The following is a 19,753-nucleotide window of genomic DNA, read 5'->3' as shown; positions in this document are numbered from 1 at the left end:
ACTGTGATGTTGGAGAAGACTCTTGATAATCTTTTGGACTGCAAGGAGATCCAACTGGTCCATTCTAAAGGAGATCAGTCCTGAGTGTTCTTTGGAAGGACTGATGCTAAAGCTGAAACTCAAGTACTTTGGCCACCTCATGCGAACAGTTGACTCACTGGAAAAGACTGATGCTGGAAGGGATTGAGGGCAGGAGGAGAAGGGAACGACAGAGAATGAGATGGCTGGATGGCATCACCGACTCAATGGATATGAGTTTGGGTGGACTCCAGGAGTTGGTGTTGGACAGGGAGGCCTGGCGTGTTGCAGCTCATGGGGTTGCAGAGTTGGACATGACTGAGCGACTGCACTGCACGGCACTGAACTGAACCTTTTACTACTACCTTGTAGAAATTCTTTTATTCGTTTGCCTACAGCTTTTATTAAAATTCTTATGACAATAAATCCTGCATTTCCATCTCCATTGGAAATGCCTGTGTACTCCTAAATCAAACAAAAATCTACTTCCATATTCCTCACCTCTAGATGTACCACAGGCTTCTCAAAATCAGTTTAAATCTACTAAAACCTGTAACTACTTTATTCCTTCCCTTAACTATCTGTAGTATCAACCACAGAGAAAGCCAGAGTAGAAAACCCAATCTCCCAATCTCCTTCCCCTCCTTGATATCTCATGTACAACCTACCTTTTTTATTTTTCCAATCCTTTATTTCCCCTACAACAAAGTTCAAACCTATGTCTCTGGATGAATACAATGGCCACCATTAGTTTCACACTACTCCTTAAAATCAGAGCTACCTTTATACTGTATGCTCCTAAAAGCACAAATCTACAAATACATTTTCAAAGAAACTGAAAAGATTTAAAATAGGGTGACTTCTCAGGACTTGAGCATGAACCTAAATGAACATGAAGAAAAAATAAAGTGATAAAGGTTGATAAACTTAGGTCTATTGGAAATGGAAGGTGAAGTTCAAAAATATAGTATTTTTACTAATTAAAATATGAAATAGCTATGAAAAAATAAAGGATTTTAGAGGCTTTCTAAATTATTTGCTAAATGTAAATATCAAGTTTTCTCAAGATTCTCTTAGCTAGCAGAGGAAATCTACACTAAAAATTTCAGGAGTTGTTGAGAAATGACAAGCAATGGAGCTCGAAACAAATTAAATTAGCAAACAAAACTTATATTCTCATGCCTATATACATAGGAGAACCACTGCCCAAAACCACCTACCCTGGCCAGGGTCGACAGTAACCCCTTGCATGAGTTATCTTACAACAGGAGACCTTGGTAGGGAACACGGAAGCTACCACCAACTGGAAGAACTCGGGAAAAGTCAAAAGGAGTGCGACACCAATTCATAGGTCCTGCCAACCTCCCAAAATCCTTCTCACTGGAATCCATCTTGGCTGAGCAATGCGCAGGCCACCAGGAAGGAACCTGAGTCAGAATGATTAGCCAGAGACAACCCAGAAACTAACTCCATTATCATAAAACCAACACTGCAAGCCATGTGGCAGAGCAGCTCTGGGTTCCCTTACCTTGCTGCTCTTCATCTGGGAGCCACTCTTTGTCAACACATTTATCATCTGGAACAATTCATTTCTAAATGTTAGACAAGAGCCTACTCTTGGACCCTGGACGGCATCTCCCTTCCTGCAGACCCTTTCCTGCAACATACATAAGCTCACAACTCCAGCCATGTGCATAAAAAATCCATCTCGACCTCAAACACTGTTCTTTCTTTTTCATCTCCCCTTTCACTATCCCCAGATTCAAGTTCAGTGATCAATGTTTGTGGGAAAAATAAAGAAATAGATCAAATTACTGTACATCATTTCAAAATGAGTTTGGAAGCCTTTTTGCTTTTTGAAGACAAAATTTGAGAAATATACATAACGACTAGATTAGCAATTAAGATAAATCTTTTAAAACAGGTCAGGATTCTTTATTGGATTATTTAAAATAGATAATAGTTTCATTCTAAGAATAAAAAGTGGGTTGAAGAGTTTCTGTGCTTAAGACCCAGTAAGTAAATTACACACTACATGTAGGTTTTTATAGTCAAGAAATTCATAGGACTGGGATCCTAGTATATAAACACATGTGCATTTGGTAAGATATAATTGGTAACAGTTCAGTGGAAATTAACTGAGTTCTTATTAGTCATCTCCCCTCTATCAACTAGCTATTTCAGGAAAAAAAAATTTTACCCTCAACAAATTTTCAGTTTTATCAAAGAAATGAAGTATTTACTAAGCAAAAATAACTCAATTCTCTAATTGAAAATAGAACAAAATTCCTCCTTTTATTAAGCTTTATTAGAGACCTGATTTTTTTCCCCTTTCTTCACCAGTAAACTTTTATCATGAAGTCTGAGAATTTTCTATAGGCAGAAAGGGACCTGAAGATACTAAATCAGTGCATAGGATTATGATATTTAACTTCCCTTCGTTCTTTCCAAGTTTTAACATTTTAGGCAGAAGTAGAACAAAAATTAAGCACCATCCTAATTTGCTGGGGAGTAAGGAAAGGAAAAAGTAAACTCAGATTAGCTTTTCTCTACAGTGTCTTGTGGCCAAAATGTTGGCAGAGGGGGCTACCTTTAAGAAACTCTCATCTTATATACTTTCAGAGTATCCGTTCTTCACCTAACTATATTCAGTCCTCCTTGTACATCAGCAACTCCCAGAGTTTACCCAAACTCATGTCCATTGAGTCGGTGATGCCATCCAGCCATCTTATCCTCTGTCGTCCCCTTCTCCTCCTGCCCTCAATCCTTCCCAGCATCAGGGTCTTTTCCAGTGAGTCAACTCTTCGCATGAGGTGGCCAAAGTACTGGAGTTTCAGCTTCAGCATCAGTCCTTCCAATGAACACCCAGGATTGATCTCCTTTAGGATGGACTGGCTGGATCTCCTTGCAGTCCAAGGGACTCTCAAGAGTCTTCTCCAACACCACAGTTCAAAAGCATCAATTCTTTGGCACTCAGCTTTCTTCACAGTCCAACTCTCACATCCATACATGACCACTGGAAAAACCATAGTCTTGACTAGACGGACCTCTGTTGGCAAACTAATGTCTCTGCTTTTGAATATGCTATCTAGGTTGGTCATAACTTTCCTTCCAAGGAGTAAGCGTCTTTTAATTTCATGGCTGCAGTCACCATCAGCAGTGATTTTGGAGCCCCAAAAAATAAAGTCTGACACTGTTTCCACTGTTTCCCCATCTAGTTCCCATGAAGTGATGGGACCAGATGCCATGATCTTCGTTTTCTGAATGTTGAGTTTTAAGCCAACTTTTTCACTCTCCACTTTCACTTTCGTCGAGGCTTTTGAGTTCCTCTTCACTTTCTGCCATAAGGGTGGTGTCATCTGCATATCTGAGGTTATTGATATTTCTCCTGGCAATCTTGATTCCAGTTGTGCTTCTTCCAGTCCAGCGTTTCTCATGATGTACTCTGCATATAAGTTAAATAAGCAGGGTGACAATATACAGCCTTGACGTACTCCTTTTCCTATTTGGAACCAGTCTGTTGTTCCATGTCCAGTTCTAACTGTTGCTTCCTGACCTGCATATAGGTTTCTCAAGAGGCAGGTCGGGTGGTCTGGTATTCCCATCTCTTTGAGAATTTTCCACAGTTTACTGTGATCCACACAGCCAAATTAGCACTAATCAATTAGAATGAAAATGATACAGCCTCACTCCCCTTCCAAAACAAATCTAAGAAAACAAGAAACAAGGCCCACATTTCCATTTCATAAGTAATGAAAGCTTACCTATATGTGAAGCTTTCCTCTAGGGAGTCACCTACTTACTGTCAAATTCTGAAGCAATAGGAAAGACCTCAAAGTTCTTCCTCTTTTTCTCTAAATAAATACATATATTTTTATAGCATAATATTAATTTATTAAAAAGCTTGAAAACTTGAGGCATCACTTCAAGTAACTAAACAGCTGCCCAGAATCACAAATCTTTTGAACAGATAAGAATATATTTTACATAAAATATGTATCTGATGAAATAAAAATATTTATGTTATGAAACTGTGATATTATTATTCCTAAATTACTTCTATAAAAGACTGTTGTCTTAAATTTGAAATCAGGTTTCAGTACAGTGGCTAGAAGGAAAATAAACATAGACATAAAGAAAGCTAACCTAACATACTTTTGAAAAAGTTAGGTTTCAGAATGAGTGTGTTGTATTTCCTAACCTAGACAATGGATAAACAGGTACTTATTTTTGTTGTTGCTGTTCTTTAAACTCTTCTTATGCTTTGAAACTATGTGCAAGTATGCTACATTTCTCATTAAACTTTTTTTTTTTTATTAAAGGATACCATTTCAAATGTGGAATGGAGAGATGTCTCTGCCTTTACCAATAATCTCTCCCAATCTTCTAAAACACTAATTTCAAAACTAATTTTTGTAAGTATTCTGTTTTTTGCATAGAAGATATTTAATAAAGAACACACATATTGCTATAGGTGGCCACATAGGTATCTGCAGTCTCTGGCAGTTCTGAAAACTAAGAAGTGTCCTCATTAAAGGTAATAATATTTCTTAAAACTTGATGTATGACCAGAAACCAGGTAAGAAAGAATTAGAGACACTCCTGCCTCCAGTAAATTATGACGACTCATAATGATGCTCCTGCCTCCAGTAAATTTAAAAACTCCCTATTGGCAGGGACCACATCTTACTCATGGTTTTAGCGCACAGAGTTTTTACATTTAACATTTGTGGTACTAAATGACACCTAATGTGGTTATTACTGTATAGGGATTACTATAGTTGTTATTGTTGTATGGTCAGTCATGTCCAACTCTTTGTGACCCACGGACTATTAGCCCTCCAGGCTCCTCTGTTCATGGAATTTTCCAGGCAAGAATACTGAAGTAGGTTGCCACTTCCTCCTCCAGAGAGTCTTGCCCATCCAGGGACCAAACCAGCATCTCCTGCAGTGGCAGGGGCTTCTTTACCCCTAGAGCCACCCAGGAAGCCCAGTGATTACTGTATACTTAACCATCATTTCCCAAACTAAATAAAAGATCTCTATCTGCCAGACAGAAAAAGTTTATTTCATTGTGGGGATTTTAGGAATTCCAAGTCCAGAATATGTAGCTCTAAGTGCTTAAGGGTATTAGAGTCAGCCAGAGAAGAAGGTCTCCCTTTCATTGGCCCCTGGTCAGTTTGATGCAGAACCACCACTCCACTATCATTCCCAGCTTAGGAGTCCCTACCCCTCTTCACAAGAAGGATAAGAGCTGTGGGTCTGATTTTTTTTTTTTTTTCAGGTATACAAATCAGGTTTGCATACAACACAATCTTTACCACATCATTAATAAAAATACTGACACTTTTTAAGAAATGAGGTTACGTTATAGATAATAAGACATTACCTACTTATAATGTCTGTGGTTAGTGATTCACATTTTACAAGGATTTGGTTAGTAGTGTACTTCATATTTTAACTATATAACAATTTCTATCACAAGGGTTAGAGCGAGGCAGTTACGTTCTCTGACTTTCTCAGAATCAGAGGCATTTTACCCAGGGAGTACTGAGCCTAAGACCTAGTAACTGTTAGCGGCAAACTTAAGTGGAGAACCCATGACTTGATCTACTTTCCCCAGTCCTTCTTCCAAAGAACAAAACTATTGGTTTTGAGCCAAGATAAGTAATTCAGTCACAGCACTACAGCTTTCCGTAGAAGGCAACAGAGTGAAACTATTTCCACTGGTACTGCTGCCGCTTTAAATTTTCTTTGTTCTAATTTCCCTTCTTTTGTCATTTTCATCTCTACTGCCTTCTCTCTCATGCTCCCCTCTCTGCCTCTCAGCTTGTGTGGGACATGGAACCAGGGGCTGCCTTTATCTTGGGAAGGCATTTGAAGAAGATTAAAGCTGTAGGGCTCAGGGTTCCTTTAGGCCTGCTTCTAGTCTAGGAAAAATAAGCTCTCAAGGTCACTGGCCAAATCAGTTCACAAAACTGAGGGGCCTACACAGAGAGAGCCAAACACAACATGACCAAGCTGGCTTTTGCCTAGAATATGCTCTCTGCACATTTTGCCCCGAGTGATAAGTCATATATAGTCATATATAAAAGAGACCATTAAATGTAAAATTCATTTGGGGGTGAGGTCTTTTCCACGTTGACCGTGACTTTAATGTAAGAGAACTGTGCCAAAGAAACTTGATGAGAACTTAGATGGCTATTTAAAAAAAGAAAAAAGTTGCCTATGTTTTCCACAGTATTCTGTTTAGGGAAAATAAAAAAATAGTTAAAATAGAAAATAAGGAGTAAGACTTATAAAATCATTAGAATTTTAATTATTATGCAGGGATAATAGAATCAATAAACAACATATCTTTTCTCATTGTAAGGAGTCTGTCTGTTTTGTCTTCACATACATCCCCCTCCCCGCCCACCACTTCCAATGAAGCTTCCCAGGTGGCGCTAGTGGTAAAGGAATCCGCCTGCCAATGCAGGAGATCTAAGAGACGCGAGGTCGGGAAGATCCCTTGGAGAAGGAAACAGCAACCCATTCCAGTATTCTTGTCTGGAGAATCCCACAGACAGAGGAGCCTGCTGGGGCTACAGTCCATAGGGTTGCAAAGAGTCAGACATGACTGAAGTGACTTAGCATGGCACCCCACTCCAATATCCAAAACAAGGGCAATCAGTGTAGACATCATCAGATGTACCTTTTTACACTTAAATCATTACCAAATTTCAACATTATGTCACTAATATTTTTGCCTCATTGGACATCTTTGATATACTCATTTTTCCATGGAAACCTCATAATAAAAACCTCATGGATCCTTTCCTCTATTGATTCCATTTTTTGGCCCCCCAAACTCCTGTCCTCCTTCCACTAACTCTCCCTTCTTTTCTCTCCTCAGATCCCCTTGTTTGTGGCAAAGAGTAGTACCTGAGAAACTCAAGTACAATGCTAAGCCTCTCAAGTTTGCCAGTTCCAAGATTAGGGGTCTAATCCTTGACACTGGATGAGAGCCTATTATGAATACTTTCTGGAGAATGGCAGGGCAACCCACTCCAGTATCTTGCCTTGAGAATCCCCACGGACAGAGGAACCTGACAGGCTACAGTCCTTGGGGCTGCAGAGAGTTGGACACGACTGAGCAACTTACCACAAATCATATGGATCAGTTCAGTTCAGTTGCTTGGTCATGTCTGACTCTTTGTGACCCCAAGGACTGTAGCCTGTCAGGGTTGCTAATCCATCCTGCTGGTTGCTTTGCTGTCCTACCACAACCAGATTCAGCCCAGCTGAACAAGCTCATAACCATGCCATCAGAAAGGGGAAAGAGAAGAAGTCCGAGATCAAAGGTTTCACTCTCTCCATGTTTTCTAACTTTTTCAAAGGCAAACAAGTAAGCTCCCTTCCCTACACAGAGACTAAGCTCTCTGTTCTCTCAGAAGCTGTAACCTGTTTCATCAGGTGCTGGAAATATCCAGAAAGTAAACACAAACACATACTGAGCAAGAAAAAAATAAGCATAAGGCACGGAGTAAACAAAAAAATCAGAACTATTCCGTTTCAGACTGTCAGCATATGACTCGTTTTTGGCATTTGAATTTGGTTTTAGGCTGTCATTAATTAACACTTCACTTCCCTGGTGGCTCAGACGGTAAAGCGTCTGCCTACAACACGGGAGACCCGGGTTCGACCCCTGGGTTGGGAAGATCTTCTGGAGAAGGAAATGGCAACCAACTCCAGTACTCTTGCCTGGAAAATCCCATGGAGGGAGGAGCATGGTAGGCTACAGTCCATGAGGTCACAAACAGTCAGACAAGACTGAGCAACTTCACTTTCTTTCTTTCTTAATTAACTTTCAAGTTTCACTACTTGAGTCATACACTATACTGTGTATGTACTGAGTATGCCACATATACTTTTCCTGCCAGCCAAAATGAACTTCTTTCAGTTGTTCATATCCTTCAGTTGTTCTATTCATTCCAACCCTCTGAGTATGTGATCCCCCATTACAGTTTTTTCTTCCTCAAAGCAACTCCAAATCAACTCCTCTAATACCCTCAACTACAGAAAATACTCTGTCTGCTCTCACAATGTTTAGATCCTTCATTAACCTTCACTCAAACTTTGCTGTAACTATTCCTTTAACCAAATCTTCCCACTAGATTCAGCTGCAAGAGGACATTGGCAATGCCTGGTACTGCTGCTGCTGCTGCTGCTAAGTCACTTCAGTCGTGTCCGACTCTGTGCGACCCCATAGACGGCAGCCCACCAGGCTCCCCCGTCCGTGGGATTCTCCAGGCAAGAACACTGGAGTGGGTTGCCATTTCCTTCTCCAATGCATGGAAGTGAAAAGTGAAAGTGAAGTCGCTCAGTCGTGTCCGACCCTTAGCATGGACTGCAGCCTACCAGGCTCCTCTGTCCATGGGATTTTCCAGGCAAGAGTACTGGAGTGGGGTGCCATTGCCTTCTCCGAATGCCTGGTACAGTACTTGACAAATAATATTTGCCAATAACAATTTGGCACACAAGGCTTGAGAATCCACAACACGAGACAGGCTAAAGAATCTTTCCACAAGTCAACTCCACCTACCCTGTTCATTAATCCCACCACTTACCTTGTTTCAGTTCCACTCTTCTATGCAAGCTGGTCTCTCTTCTTGGAATGCTTATCACTGCCAACTCACCAGCTAACTAAGATCTACTCATCTTTCAGGTCAGACCAATAAACTATCAAGAAAAGATCAGCTGTTTTATTACTATGCTCCTCCCTCCCCCAGCTGATTTCACAATTACATGTGTGTGTGTAGTATTAAAAGAATTTTGAGGCTCAAAAAGAATACTAGAATGAAAGAACATTTACCAAAAATGAGTTTTTCATTTTTGTTGTTGAAAAGCTGGCTGCATGAAATCAATGATGCAAATTTTACTTAAGATAACTTAATATGGGCAGCAAGAAGGACAATTATAGAGTTCCCAGAGAACATGACTGACGGTTGGAATCAATTTCTAGGCACAAAATACAGCTACTGCTGCCAGGGCTGCCTCCTCAGCAAATCCAAACTGACACAACCTCCAGTAGATAACTTTCTGTATTAAAGGCTTTATCCTTCCTGTGAGCACTCATGCATTTAGCATTTGGCCCAACTCCTTTGAAATTAAGCTGTTCCCACTGGAACTGTGCTGGGCTATGACCTGCAATTTGTTTAGGAATTTTCCCCTTTCAGGGACTCTGTTGTTGCTGTTCAGTCACTCAGTCGTGTCCAACTCTTTGTGACCCCATGGACTGCAGCAAGCCAGGCTTCCTTGTCCTTCACTATTTCCTTTGCTGGAGCAGCCGCGAAGAGATACCCCACATTCAAGGTAAAAGAAACCCAAGTAAGATGGTAGGTGTTGCAAGAGGGCATCAGAGGACAGACACACTGAAACCATAATCACAGAAAACTATTCAATCTAATCACACTAGGACCACAGTTCAGTCAGTTCAGTCGCTCAGTCGTGTCCAACTCTTTGCGACCCTATGAATTGCAGCACGCCAGGCCTCCCTGTCCATCACCAACTCCCAGAGTTCACTCAGACTCACGTCCATCGAGTCGGTGATGCCATCCAGCCATCTCGTCCTTTGTCGTCCCCTTCTCCTCCTGCCCCCAATCCCTCCCAGTATCAGAGTCTTTTCCAATGAGTCAACTCTTCGCATGAGGTGGCCAAAGTACTGGAGTTTCAGCTTTAGCATCACTCCTTCCAAAGAAATCCCAGGGCTGATCTCCTTTAGAATGGACTGGATCTCCTTTAGAATGGACTGGTTGGATCTCCTTGCAGTCCAAGGGACTCTCAAGAGTCTTCTCCAACACTACAGTTCAAAAGCATCAATTCTTCAGCACTCAGCTTTCTTCACAGTCCAACTCTCACATCCATACATGACCACAGAAAAAACCACAGCCTTGACTAGACGGATCTTTGTTGGCAAAGTAATGTCTCTGCTTTTGAATATGCTATCTAAGTTGGTCATAACTTTCCTTCCAAGGAGTAAGCGTCTTTTAATTTCATGGCTGCAGTCACCATCTGCAGTGATTTTTGGAGCCCAGAAAAATAAAGTCTGACACTGTTTCCACTCTTTCACCATCTATTTCCCATGAAGTGATGGGACCAGATGCCACGATCTTCGTTTTCTGAATGTTGAGCTTTAAGCCAACTTTTTCACTCTCCTCTTTCACTTTCATCTAGAGGCTTTTTAGTTCCTCTTCACTTTCTGCCATAAGGATGGTGTCATCTGCATATCTGAGGTTATTGGTATTTCTCCCGGCAATCTTGATTCCAGCTTGTGCTTCTTCCAGCCCAGCATTTCTCATGACGTACTCTGTATATAAGTTAAATAAGCAAGGTGACAATATACAGCCTTGACACACTCCTTTTCCTATTTGGAACCAGTCTGTTGTTCCATGTCCAGTTCTAACTGTTGCTTCCTGACCTGCATATAGGTTTCTCAAGAGGCAGGTCAGGTGGTCTGGTATTCCCATCTCTAAGAATTTTCCACAGTTTATTGTGATCCACACAAAGGCCTTAGCATAGTCAATAAAGCAGAAATAGATGTTTTTCTGGAACTCTCTTGCTTTTTCGATGATCCAGCCAAGACTTTTTAGAAAAGTTATCATCCTGGGATTTCTTTCTCCCCCAAAAAGGAAATAATAATTCCAGAACTTGATAGTAGATAAATATCTTTCAAAGCAATAAACGCATTCCCTGTAACACATCTATTTTCCCCGTGAGAAAACCCAAGGCCAGAGGGATAGGTTTGCTCAGAACCTCGGGGCAATAAATAACACTGTTATCCCTTGACACTTGATTGTTCCCAACTTCTACATGCTACTGACATCCATTCCTATGGAGATCAAATTTTTCGATAAAGTCTTCTATTCTCTACTCTGTTATACTATGTAAATAATCTGTTTCTCTCCCACCCCACCCCCACCCCCCCGAAATTTCTCAATTTCTTCATAGGAAGACAGCACCTACCTTTTAAAACATTTGGCCTCAAGGGGATATAAATCTTCAAAACAACTGTAGTTTTGCTCAAACTCAGGTTTGATATTTGGGGCACCTGATCTCAAAGACCATGGAATGCTTTCTTTTATTGGTATGCAGAAATTTCTAAAAAGACAAGATGAGTCTGAAAAGAGCTCCAAGAGGGTCCTTATAGCATGCAAATAAACAGGTAGGCTTAACTTAGTTTATCTGTCAGAAGTACAATTTGTATCTAAATATTCTCCTTTGAGTTTTGTACCATGCTAAAAGATCTCTGTGTATGGCTGTATGTTATGTCACAGGTATGTCTTATTTTTATACTGCCAGATGGTACTGCCAAAATTAATTTATAAAAAGAGCTCCATTTAATTGGTCTAAAAATATTACTTAAATAAATTATCAGAAATATAAGAGCAACTCACACGAATGCTTTTGTGGTTAATGTGATAGTTTAAATTTGTTAGTCTAACTGAAACAGGCACGTCTTTAGTGTCATCAGCACTGAATACTTTAATCCCACATGCGTTTACTAGTCAGATAAATTCACATTATCTCTGCTGCAAATCTGTCAGAAAAAAAATTTGCTTGAGATGATGGCAGACTTTGTCTAATGACTCATTAAGTTTTTGTGAGTAACTTAAACATAAATGTTGGGAACAAATAATTCAGATAGATGAAAATGGGATAAGAGTTTTTAGGTGCAACAATTATATTTTACGATATATGTACTTAAAATAGCATACTGAAATCTTTTGAGGTAACTTAAAATGTCAGAGTTTTGCAAGATAAATTACATGATTGACTAGAATTGTTTTTATCATACACACTAATTTCCCACCTACATGTGTCTTTTCTAAACACTTCTGTTTCATCCTTTGTCGCTGCTTTTAATAGCCTGTCTAGACTGGTCATAGTTTTTCTTCCAAGGAGCAAGCATCTTTTAATTTCATGGCTGCAGTCACCATCTGCAGTGATTTTGGAGCCCCCCAAAATAAAGTCTCTCACCATTTCCATTGTTTACCATGTATTTGCCATGAAGTGTTGGGACCGGATGCTATGATCTTAAGTTTTTTGAATGTTGAGTTTTAAGCCAGGCTTTTTACTCTATTTCACCTTCATCAAGAGGCTCTTTTGTTCCTCTTGGCTTTCTCCCATTAGAGTGGTGTTATCTGCACCACTGAGGTGCACTGATATTTCTCCCGGCAATCTTGTTTTTAGCTTGTGCTTCATCTAGTCTGGCATTTCACATGATGTACTTTGCACATAAGTTAAATAAACAAGGTGACAATATATAACTTTGACATACTCCCTTCCCAATTTGGCACCAGTCTGTTGTGCCATGTCCGGTGCTAACTGTTGCTTCATGACCTGCACACAGGTTGCTCAGGAGGCAGGTCAGGTGGTCTGGAATTCCCATCTTTGAAGAATTTTCCATGGTTTGTTGTGATCCACACAGTCAAAGGCTTCAGCATATTCAATGAAACAGAAGATGTTCTTCTGGAATTCTCTTGCTTTTTCTACATAACGGATGTTGGCAATTTGATCTCTGGTTCCTCTGCCTTTTCTAAATCCAGCTTGAACATCTGGAAGTTCATGGTTCACATATTGCTGAAGCCTGGCTTGGAGAATTTTGAGCATTACTTTGCTAGCGTGTGAGATGAGTGCAATTGTGTGGTAGCTTGAGCATTCTTTGGCATTGCCTTTGGGATTGGAATGAAAACTGACCTTTTCCAGTCCTGTGGCCACTGCTGAGTTTTCCAAATTTGCTGGTATATTGAATGCAGCACTTTAACAGCATCGTCTTTTAGGATTTGAAATAGCTCAGCTGGAATTCCATCACCTGCACTAGCTCTGTTCATAGTGATAGTTCATAAGGCCCACTTGACTTCACACTCCAGGATGTCTGGCTCTAGGTCAGTGACCACACCATCGTGGTTATCTGGGTCATTAAGATTTTTTTTGTATAGTTCTTCTGTGTATTCTTGCCACCTCTTCTTAATATTTTCTGCTTCTGTTAGGTCCATACCATTTCTGTCCTTTATTGTGCCCATCTTTGCATGGAATGTTCCCTTGGTATCTCTCATTTTCCTCAGAGACCATTTCATTGTTAGAGAAATTAGTTTTGTTTAGGCTTCAGAGACACAGCAGAGCAGACCTATGACCTTGCTTCTAACCTGCCTGGACACTGCCCTGGCTGTGAGTGACAGCTATGACTGTAAGAATTGCAGCACCATAGGTAAGACAGGGGACGAATCTTGAGACTGTTGAGCCCCTCAAGACAGGGTGGCCAGTCAAGCCCCGGGCTTAACAACATTCCAAGTTTAAAGGATAAACAGGAACTCAGAGCTGCAATTTGCTCACAGGTTGATGATATCAGTTTGTGTCCTAGGATTATAAGCGGGAACCCTGAAGTGCAGTCTTTGAAGTCTCTTCCACAGAGTGGACGTGCTACCTAGGACCTTTTCCCAATTAGGACTCCAGATGTGCTGTGTCATGGGACTTCCCAGCGCTGTTTGAGTCTGGATGTTGGTTAAAACCCAATTTGATGACGTATCCTCTGCTATTTCTATTTCTCTCTTCAATGTTACTGCATATTGAAAGTAAGCTAGAAAACTCTCTAATAAATATTGGTATTATTTAGTTTGTATAGAATGAGTGGCTTATTAGGTTAACAAACCCTTTGAACCGAGACAAAAGTGAAAACTTTTGGCAAAACATTAATCAAATTTATTTCAGGTGCTTTAAGTTAAAAATTGTCTTTTTTATAAAGAAGAGCTAAGGGTTTGGTTTGGCTTTTTTGTTTTGCAGCTATGTAACCTTCTCTATTTATCTTCTGAAATCTTTTTGTCATTTTGATTAAACAGATACTTAGTGTTTTGTAATCTTCTGTAATCCTATTTGTTGAATTGTCCAAAACCTTTTGATATTTTTGAAAAACTTCCCCCCAAAATTCAAACTCTAACTTAGGGGCCCCTAGAACTTCTTAAAGAACATGTTCTCTCTTCTTATAAAAGGAGATGGTAATTAGGTTTATTTGATATGTCAAATTTTATGGGAAGCTTTGTCAAAGAAATTATAATAAACTTTCTTAGGTTATCTTGTATACATGAATGTTATTTAAATATTAGATATTGTAGATATCTAGATATTGTATGAAATATCTAGATATTGTATGAAATATCTAGATATTGTATGAAATTTTAGATATTGTATGAAAATTCTGACAATTCTCATGTGTTCTAGTATAATGTTATCAGTTTAGTTCAGTCATTCAGTCATGTCCAACTCTTTGAGACCCCCATGGACTGCAGCACGCCAGGCCTCCCTGTCCATCACCAACTCCCGGAGCTTTCTCAAACTCATGTCCATCAAGTCAGTGATGCCATCCAACCATCTCATCCTCTGTTATCCCCTTCTCCTTCCGCCTTCAACCATTCCCAGCATTAGGGTCTTTTCCAATGAGTCAGTTCTTCGCATCAAGTGGCCAAAGTATTGGAGTTTCAGCTTCAACATCAGTCCTAACAATGAATATTCAGGACTGATCGCCTTTAGGATGGACTGGTTGATCTCCTTGCAGTCCAAGGGACTCTCAAGAGTCTTTTCCAACACCACAGTTCAAAAGAAATCAATTCTTCAGCACTCAGCTTTCTTTAATAATGCAACTCTTACCTTCATACATGACTACTGGAAAAACCATAGCTTTGACTAGATGGACCTTTGTTGGCAAAGTAATGTCTCTGCTTTTAAATATGCTGTCTAGGTTTGTCATGCCTTTTCTTTCAAGGAGCAAGTGGTTTTAATTTCAAGGCTGCAGCCTCCATCTGCAGTGATTTTGGAGCCCAGAAAAATAAAGTCTGTCACTGTTTCCACTGTTTGCCCATCTATTTGCCATGAAGTGATGGGACCAGAAGCCATGATCTTAGTTTTCTGAATGCTGAATTTTAAGCCAACTTTTTCACTCTCCTCTTTCACTTTCATCAAGAGGCTCTTTAGTTCTTCTTCACTTTCTGCCATAAGGGTGGTGTCATCTGCATAATTGAGGTTATTTATATTTCTCCCAGCAATCTTGATTCTAGCTTGTGCTTCATCCAGCCCAGCATTTCTCATGACGTACCCTACACATAAGTTAAATAAACAGGCTGACGATATACAGCCATGGTTTTAAAGATGTGGTCAAAGAAATGACCAAACAGATTTGTCGATTACATTAAATTGAACCTTCATCTTTAATTATTACTATTTTTAAGTCTTTTGTCATTTATACACAATTATTGTTCATACGCCGAGGCTTTTGCAAGTGTATTTATCTTCAAAGAAATTCATGGAAAAGATCCTGGCAAACACTCTAGGATGAAAGTATTAGATAAATTTAAGATATTGCACAGAACTGGATTTAAAGGACCCTTTTTTTCCTCTCCTTTAAGAAAATGTATCTTACAACAAGGGTTAAAACATTTATTTTTTTTCCTCCCTTCCTGATTCCTCCAGAATTTGAAAACCTAAGTTTTTTTTTTTTTTCTTCGTGACAATATGTATATTTGCATAAATTCACTGGGAATCTGTTCTCCTCATAACAAGACACCACTGGAAATACTGGCTATATTACCACAGTTTTGGCTGTATTATCATACTCAGGAAAGGTGTACATAGACTCAGATGTGACCAGACAGCTTTAAGGACCTACTCAAGAAAAATAAATAAATAAACTGGCCAGATACCTTGTTTACAAGGTTCAAGCAAAACAAACTTGAAAAAGAGCTTATATGGTCAGTCACTATTCTCATGGCATTTATGTAAATAATCAAAACAAGTTCAATACCAACAAGTTAGTTTTACTATGAGTGTCTTTAATAAAAGGATAAACATGGGAGAAAGAAATCATATTTTCACTTACACAGATATTAAATTCTAGTCCTACCAATGATCTTCAAGGTTTTGTTACATACCTATATGCTGGACTGGATTCCAAATTTTTCTGCTGTTGTTGTTCAGCCATGTCTGACTCTTTGTGACCCCATGTACTGCAGCACACCAGGCTTCTCCATCCTTCATTACCTCCCAGAGTTTGCTTAAACTCATGTCCATTGAGTCAGTGATTCAACCCAACCATCTCAACTTCTGTCGCCCCATTCTCATCCTGTCCTCAGTCTTTCCTAGAATCAGGGTCTTTCCCAATGAGCCAGCTCTTGGCAGCAGGTAGCCAAAGTAACTCTTTGGTCAAATATTTTTCCTATCCTTACATGTCTGGCTACTCCTCTTCAAACTAATGTTTTCAATTTTCTTCCACTTTTCTGGTTTGAAATCAGTAAGAAAAAAAAGACTGCTCTTGAATTTCCTTAGAACAGTCTATACCAGGTCCTCCTCACGACCTGGAAGGTAACCAAACTTCAAGGACTTGAAACTTGAGTACACATCTCACAGCTAAAGAAGACTGCACCTGACAGCTGGTCCTGTACAAACACTGCTGCTGCTGCTGCTAAGTCACTGCAGTCATGTCCAACTGTGTGTGACCCCATAGACGGCAGCCCACCAGGCTCCCCCATCCCTGGGATTCTCCAGGCAAGAACACCAGAGTGGGCTGCCATTTCCTTCTCCAATGCATGAAAGTGAAAAGTGAAAGTGAAGTCGCTCAAGTGGTGCCCGACCCTCAGCGACCCCATGGACTGCAGCCTACCAGGCTCCTCCATCCACGGGATTTTCCAGGCAGGAGTACTGGAGTGGGGTGCCATTGCCTTCTCCAGTACAAACACTGGAAACGCCTAAATCAAACTGACTAGGAAAAGAAGCAGCTAATAACTGAGGCAGACAGCTTTCCAAAGATGACCTGACCAGTCTTGTATACCCGTTTAGTCACTGTTGCTTTTCTCTTTCACGGAAAGACAACACCCTTTCTCTCTTTCACGGAAAGACAACACCCAACATACCTACTGGTATTTCTCAAATTATAGTGAAAGGGGACAACTTCTTCTTTTGATTATGGCTTTTCAGAATCTCCATGACAAATTAATCTTTTCACTTGCCAGTTTTTTTGTTTGTTTGTTTTTCTTTTTTGAGTTAGAAGGTTCAGAATTCACTTAAGTTTTTCTTTGTCTGGACTATTAACTATTCTGGATTCTTACCTAGATTCATGGCTTCTGAATTTGCAACCTTACGGCCTGTATTATTGGGTAATACATTTGGTTCTAAACAGTTCTTTTGAAATAACAATACTATTTTAATGGCCTTCCCAGGTGGTGTTAGTAATAAAGAACCTGCCAGTGAAGGAGATGTAAGAAATGTGGGTTAGATCCCTGGGTGGGGAGGATCCCCTGGAGGAGGGCATGGCAACCCACTCCACTATTCTTGTCAGAACAATCATATAGACAGAAGAACCTGGCAGGCTACAGTCCATAGGGTCACAAAGAGTCAGAGACAACTCAAACGAATTAGTATGCATGCATGGTCACCTTGAGTGGGAACTTCCAGGAAGCATACCTGACTCCAGGTTTGGCTCAGTAGGAAGAGCCTTTTTTCCCTTGGGTCTGAGTAAATGTCAAACAAAACATGATTAGAGAAGCAGAAACTCAATTGCATAGAAGAATCAGAGAGAAAGACCACTTCCAACAGAGTCACCTGACACTCCCCCTTTCCCAACATGATTTCTTCTATCGGCTACTCTCAGGCTTAAGGTCTTTGTTTAGAACCATCACACAATTTGGTTCTAAACTTCTAACTCTGTATAACTATTTTAAGTTCTGTATTTTGTTGCCTGTCAAATCTTTGTACAACCAGTTTGTCCAACAAGATGAGGCCTGCTCCACATTTCAAAATGATCAGAACGATCTCAAACGATTTAAGATCTTAAGATCGCAATTTCTCCCTCCTACTTCTCCTTGTTAGGTTTTCTCAATAGGTTTCCAATCGGTGCATTTTCCCGCCAAGGTGGGGCACAACACCCAGCAAGAAGTCCTTCTTGGCACCGAAGGACAAAGGCCACTGAAACTAGAAAACCTGCCTCTTCATCAGCGATGCTTTCAGAAAAAAGTAGAAAACGTCGAACTGAATAAAAAAAAAAAAATCATTTAAAATAGTTGGAAGGACACACTACCAAAGAAGGCATCAATTACTCCTTGTTAATAACATACCCCAACAAGAGAGCATCACTCACAGACCCACTAGAAGGGAACATTTCCTGTGTACCTAGCTACTTAGCCTATGAGAAACCATCACTACCTGAACTCTCACCTCAACCCAGGGACTTTCTTCAAAACAACTCCTTTCAACTTCCTCCTTCTTCTCTTTAACATAATGGGCCTCTCCTTTGTTGAACTTACCTATGGCTTTTGCTATAGTTCGCTTGTCCCAACTCCAATTCCTTGGCTACACCCAAATAAGCCCATTTTGCTGGTAAAAGAACTGGATATTTTATTTTTATCTTGAAAGCTTCATGCCTTCCACTTTATTCTGCAGTTCTCCAAAAGGAGGCTGCCCACTTCATGGCAGTGTGAACTTAAATGTATCACCTAAAGTATCTTCTTTCGTCTTTTTTTTTTTTTTTTTTTTTAACACTACTGAGAAAGATTGAGGGCAAGGGGAGAAAGCCGCGGACAGAGGATGAGATGGTTGGATGGCATCACAAACTCAATGGACGTGAGATTGTGCAAACTCAGTTAGATACTCAAGGACCGGGAAGCCTGGGGTGCTGCAGCTCACAGGGTCCCAGAGAGTCTGACACGACTTGGCCACTGAACAACAACAACTGAGTACAGGAATAAGAAAGTATTCAGCATTTGAATGAAATTTAAATAAATTCAGCACTGAAATCTTTATCCTTTTGAAAATGTCAACATCAGCTATTTCTTCACCTTCACAGGAAAGTTCCACTGACCTTTTCCCATCACCTTCCCTTAAAGGGCTCTGCGTCGCTCTGCACAGGATACCTGCGCCCCGCACAGGGCAGTGGGCCTGCGCATGGCCTCATACGGACAGCGCCGCCGAAGCCCCGCGGGTCGTCGTCTGGAATTCTAGTGAAGAAGCGCTAAAGTCCATTACACAGTGACTGCTAGGGTTCGCCAAGACACGCTCCTTGAAGTGCAGCTCCCGCAGACACAGGGACCTGAAGACAGCACTGGCGACGACGCCCCCTTCCCCCTCTTCTGCGCCCCTCTTCCGCCCCGTTGCGCCCTTCTTCCGCCCCGACGTGCCCCTCTTCCGGTCCGTCCGGCTTCCCTTCCGCTTTTCCACTCCGTCCCGGACGCGCCGGCCGCCCTCTCTCTGGCCCGCTGCTTCCAGGTTCCTATGTTAAATGTCTGCTCCTTCTCTGGGCGTCTGGGTTTTCCGCTCCTCGGCGGGCACCCCAGACCCAGGAGCACCGGACGCGGAGCGCCCCGCTCTCTGCCAGGTGCCTGCAGGTGCTCGTGTAGTAAGCGATCTCGGAAAGCGGGTCTCTGGGCCCGAGCTTCGCTATGCAGGGCTGGGGCCCCTAAGCTCTGAAATCCTGCAGTCCTGCTTTTTTTCAGGCTTCCATGTAAACGTGGAGAAGAAAGACAGTCCAGGAGAATTTCCAAAGGGGAGGGGAGAGAAGTTACCAAGGCTGTACCTTTTCTTTTTTTAATTTAAATTTATTTATTGTAATTGGAGGCTAATTATTTTACAATATTGTATTGGTTTTGCCATACATCAACATGAATCCACCACGGGGGTACACGTGTTCCCCATCCTGAACCCCCCTCCCACCTCCCTC

General features: G+C 40.9%; 1 protein-coding gene across 9 annotated transcripts in view; it reads right to left on the bottom strand.

The window, feature by feature from the left end:
• The window catches only part of ECHDC1 (ethylmalonyl-CoA decarboxylase 1), a 53,126-nt gene extending 33,956 nt beyond the window's left edge, over positions 1 to 19,170 (bottom strand). For 6 of the 9 annotated variants that reach the window (XM_086316314.1, XM_086316318.1, XM_086316309.1 and 3 more), the window contains exon 1: positions 18,899 to 19,170. Coding sequence is in view for 4 of the 9 variants with exons in the window: in XM_086316309.1 (XP_086172435.1) it covers positions 18,899 to 18,908 (10 nt within the window). In the remaining 5 variants the exon portion in view is untranslated. Of the gene's footprint in view, positions 1 to 8,627; positions 8,677 to 18,898 lie in introns of those variants that run through there. The other 3 variants (XM_086316315.1, XM_086316310.1, XM_086316312.1) reach the window with 1 other exon arrangement.
• Positions 19,171 to 19,753: the final 583 nt, after the last annotated feature.

This window comes from Bos grunniens, chromosome 9 (assembly GCF_055505025.1).
Source record: "Bos grunniens cultivar Pamir isolate PY7600 chromosome 9, Bosgru_T2T1.0, whole genome shotgun sequence".
NCBI lineage: Eukaryota > Metazoa > Chordata > Mammalia > Artiodactyla > Bovidae > Bos > Bos grunniens.
The sequence above is the reverse complement of the archived record's forward strand: the minus strand, read 5'-3'. Positions and strand labels throughout refer to the sequence as shown.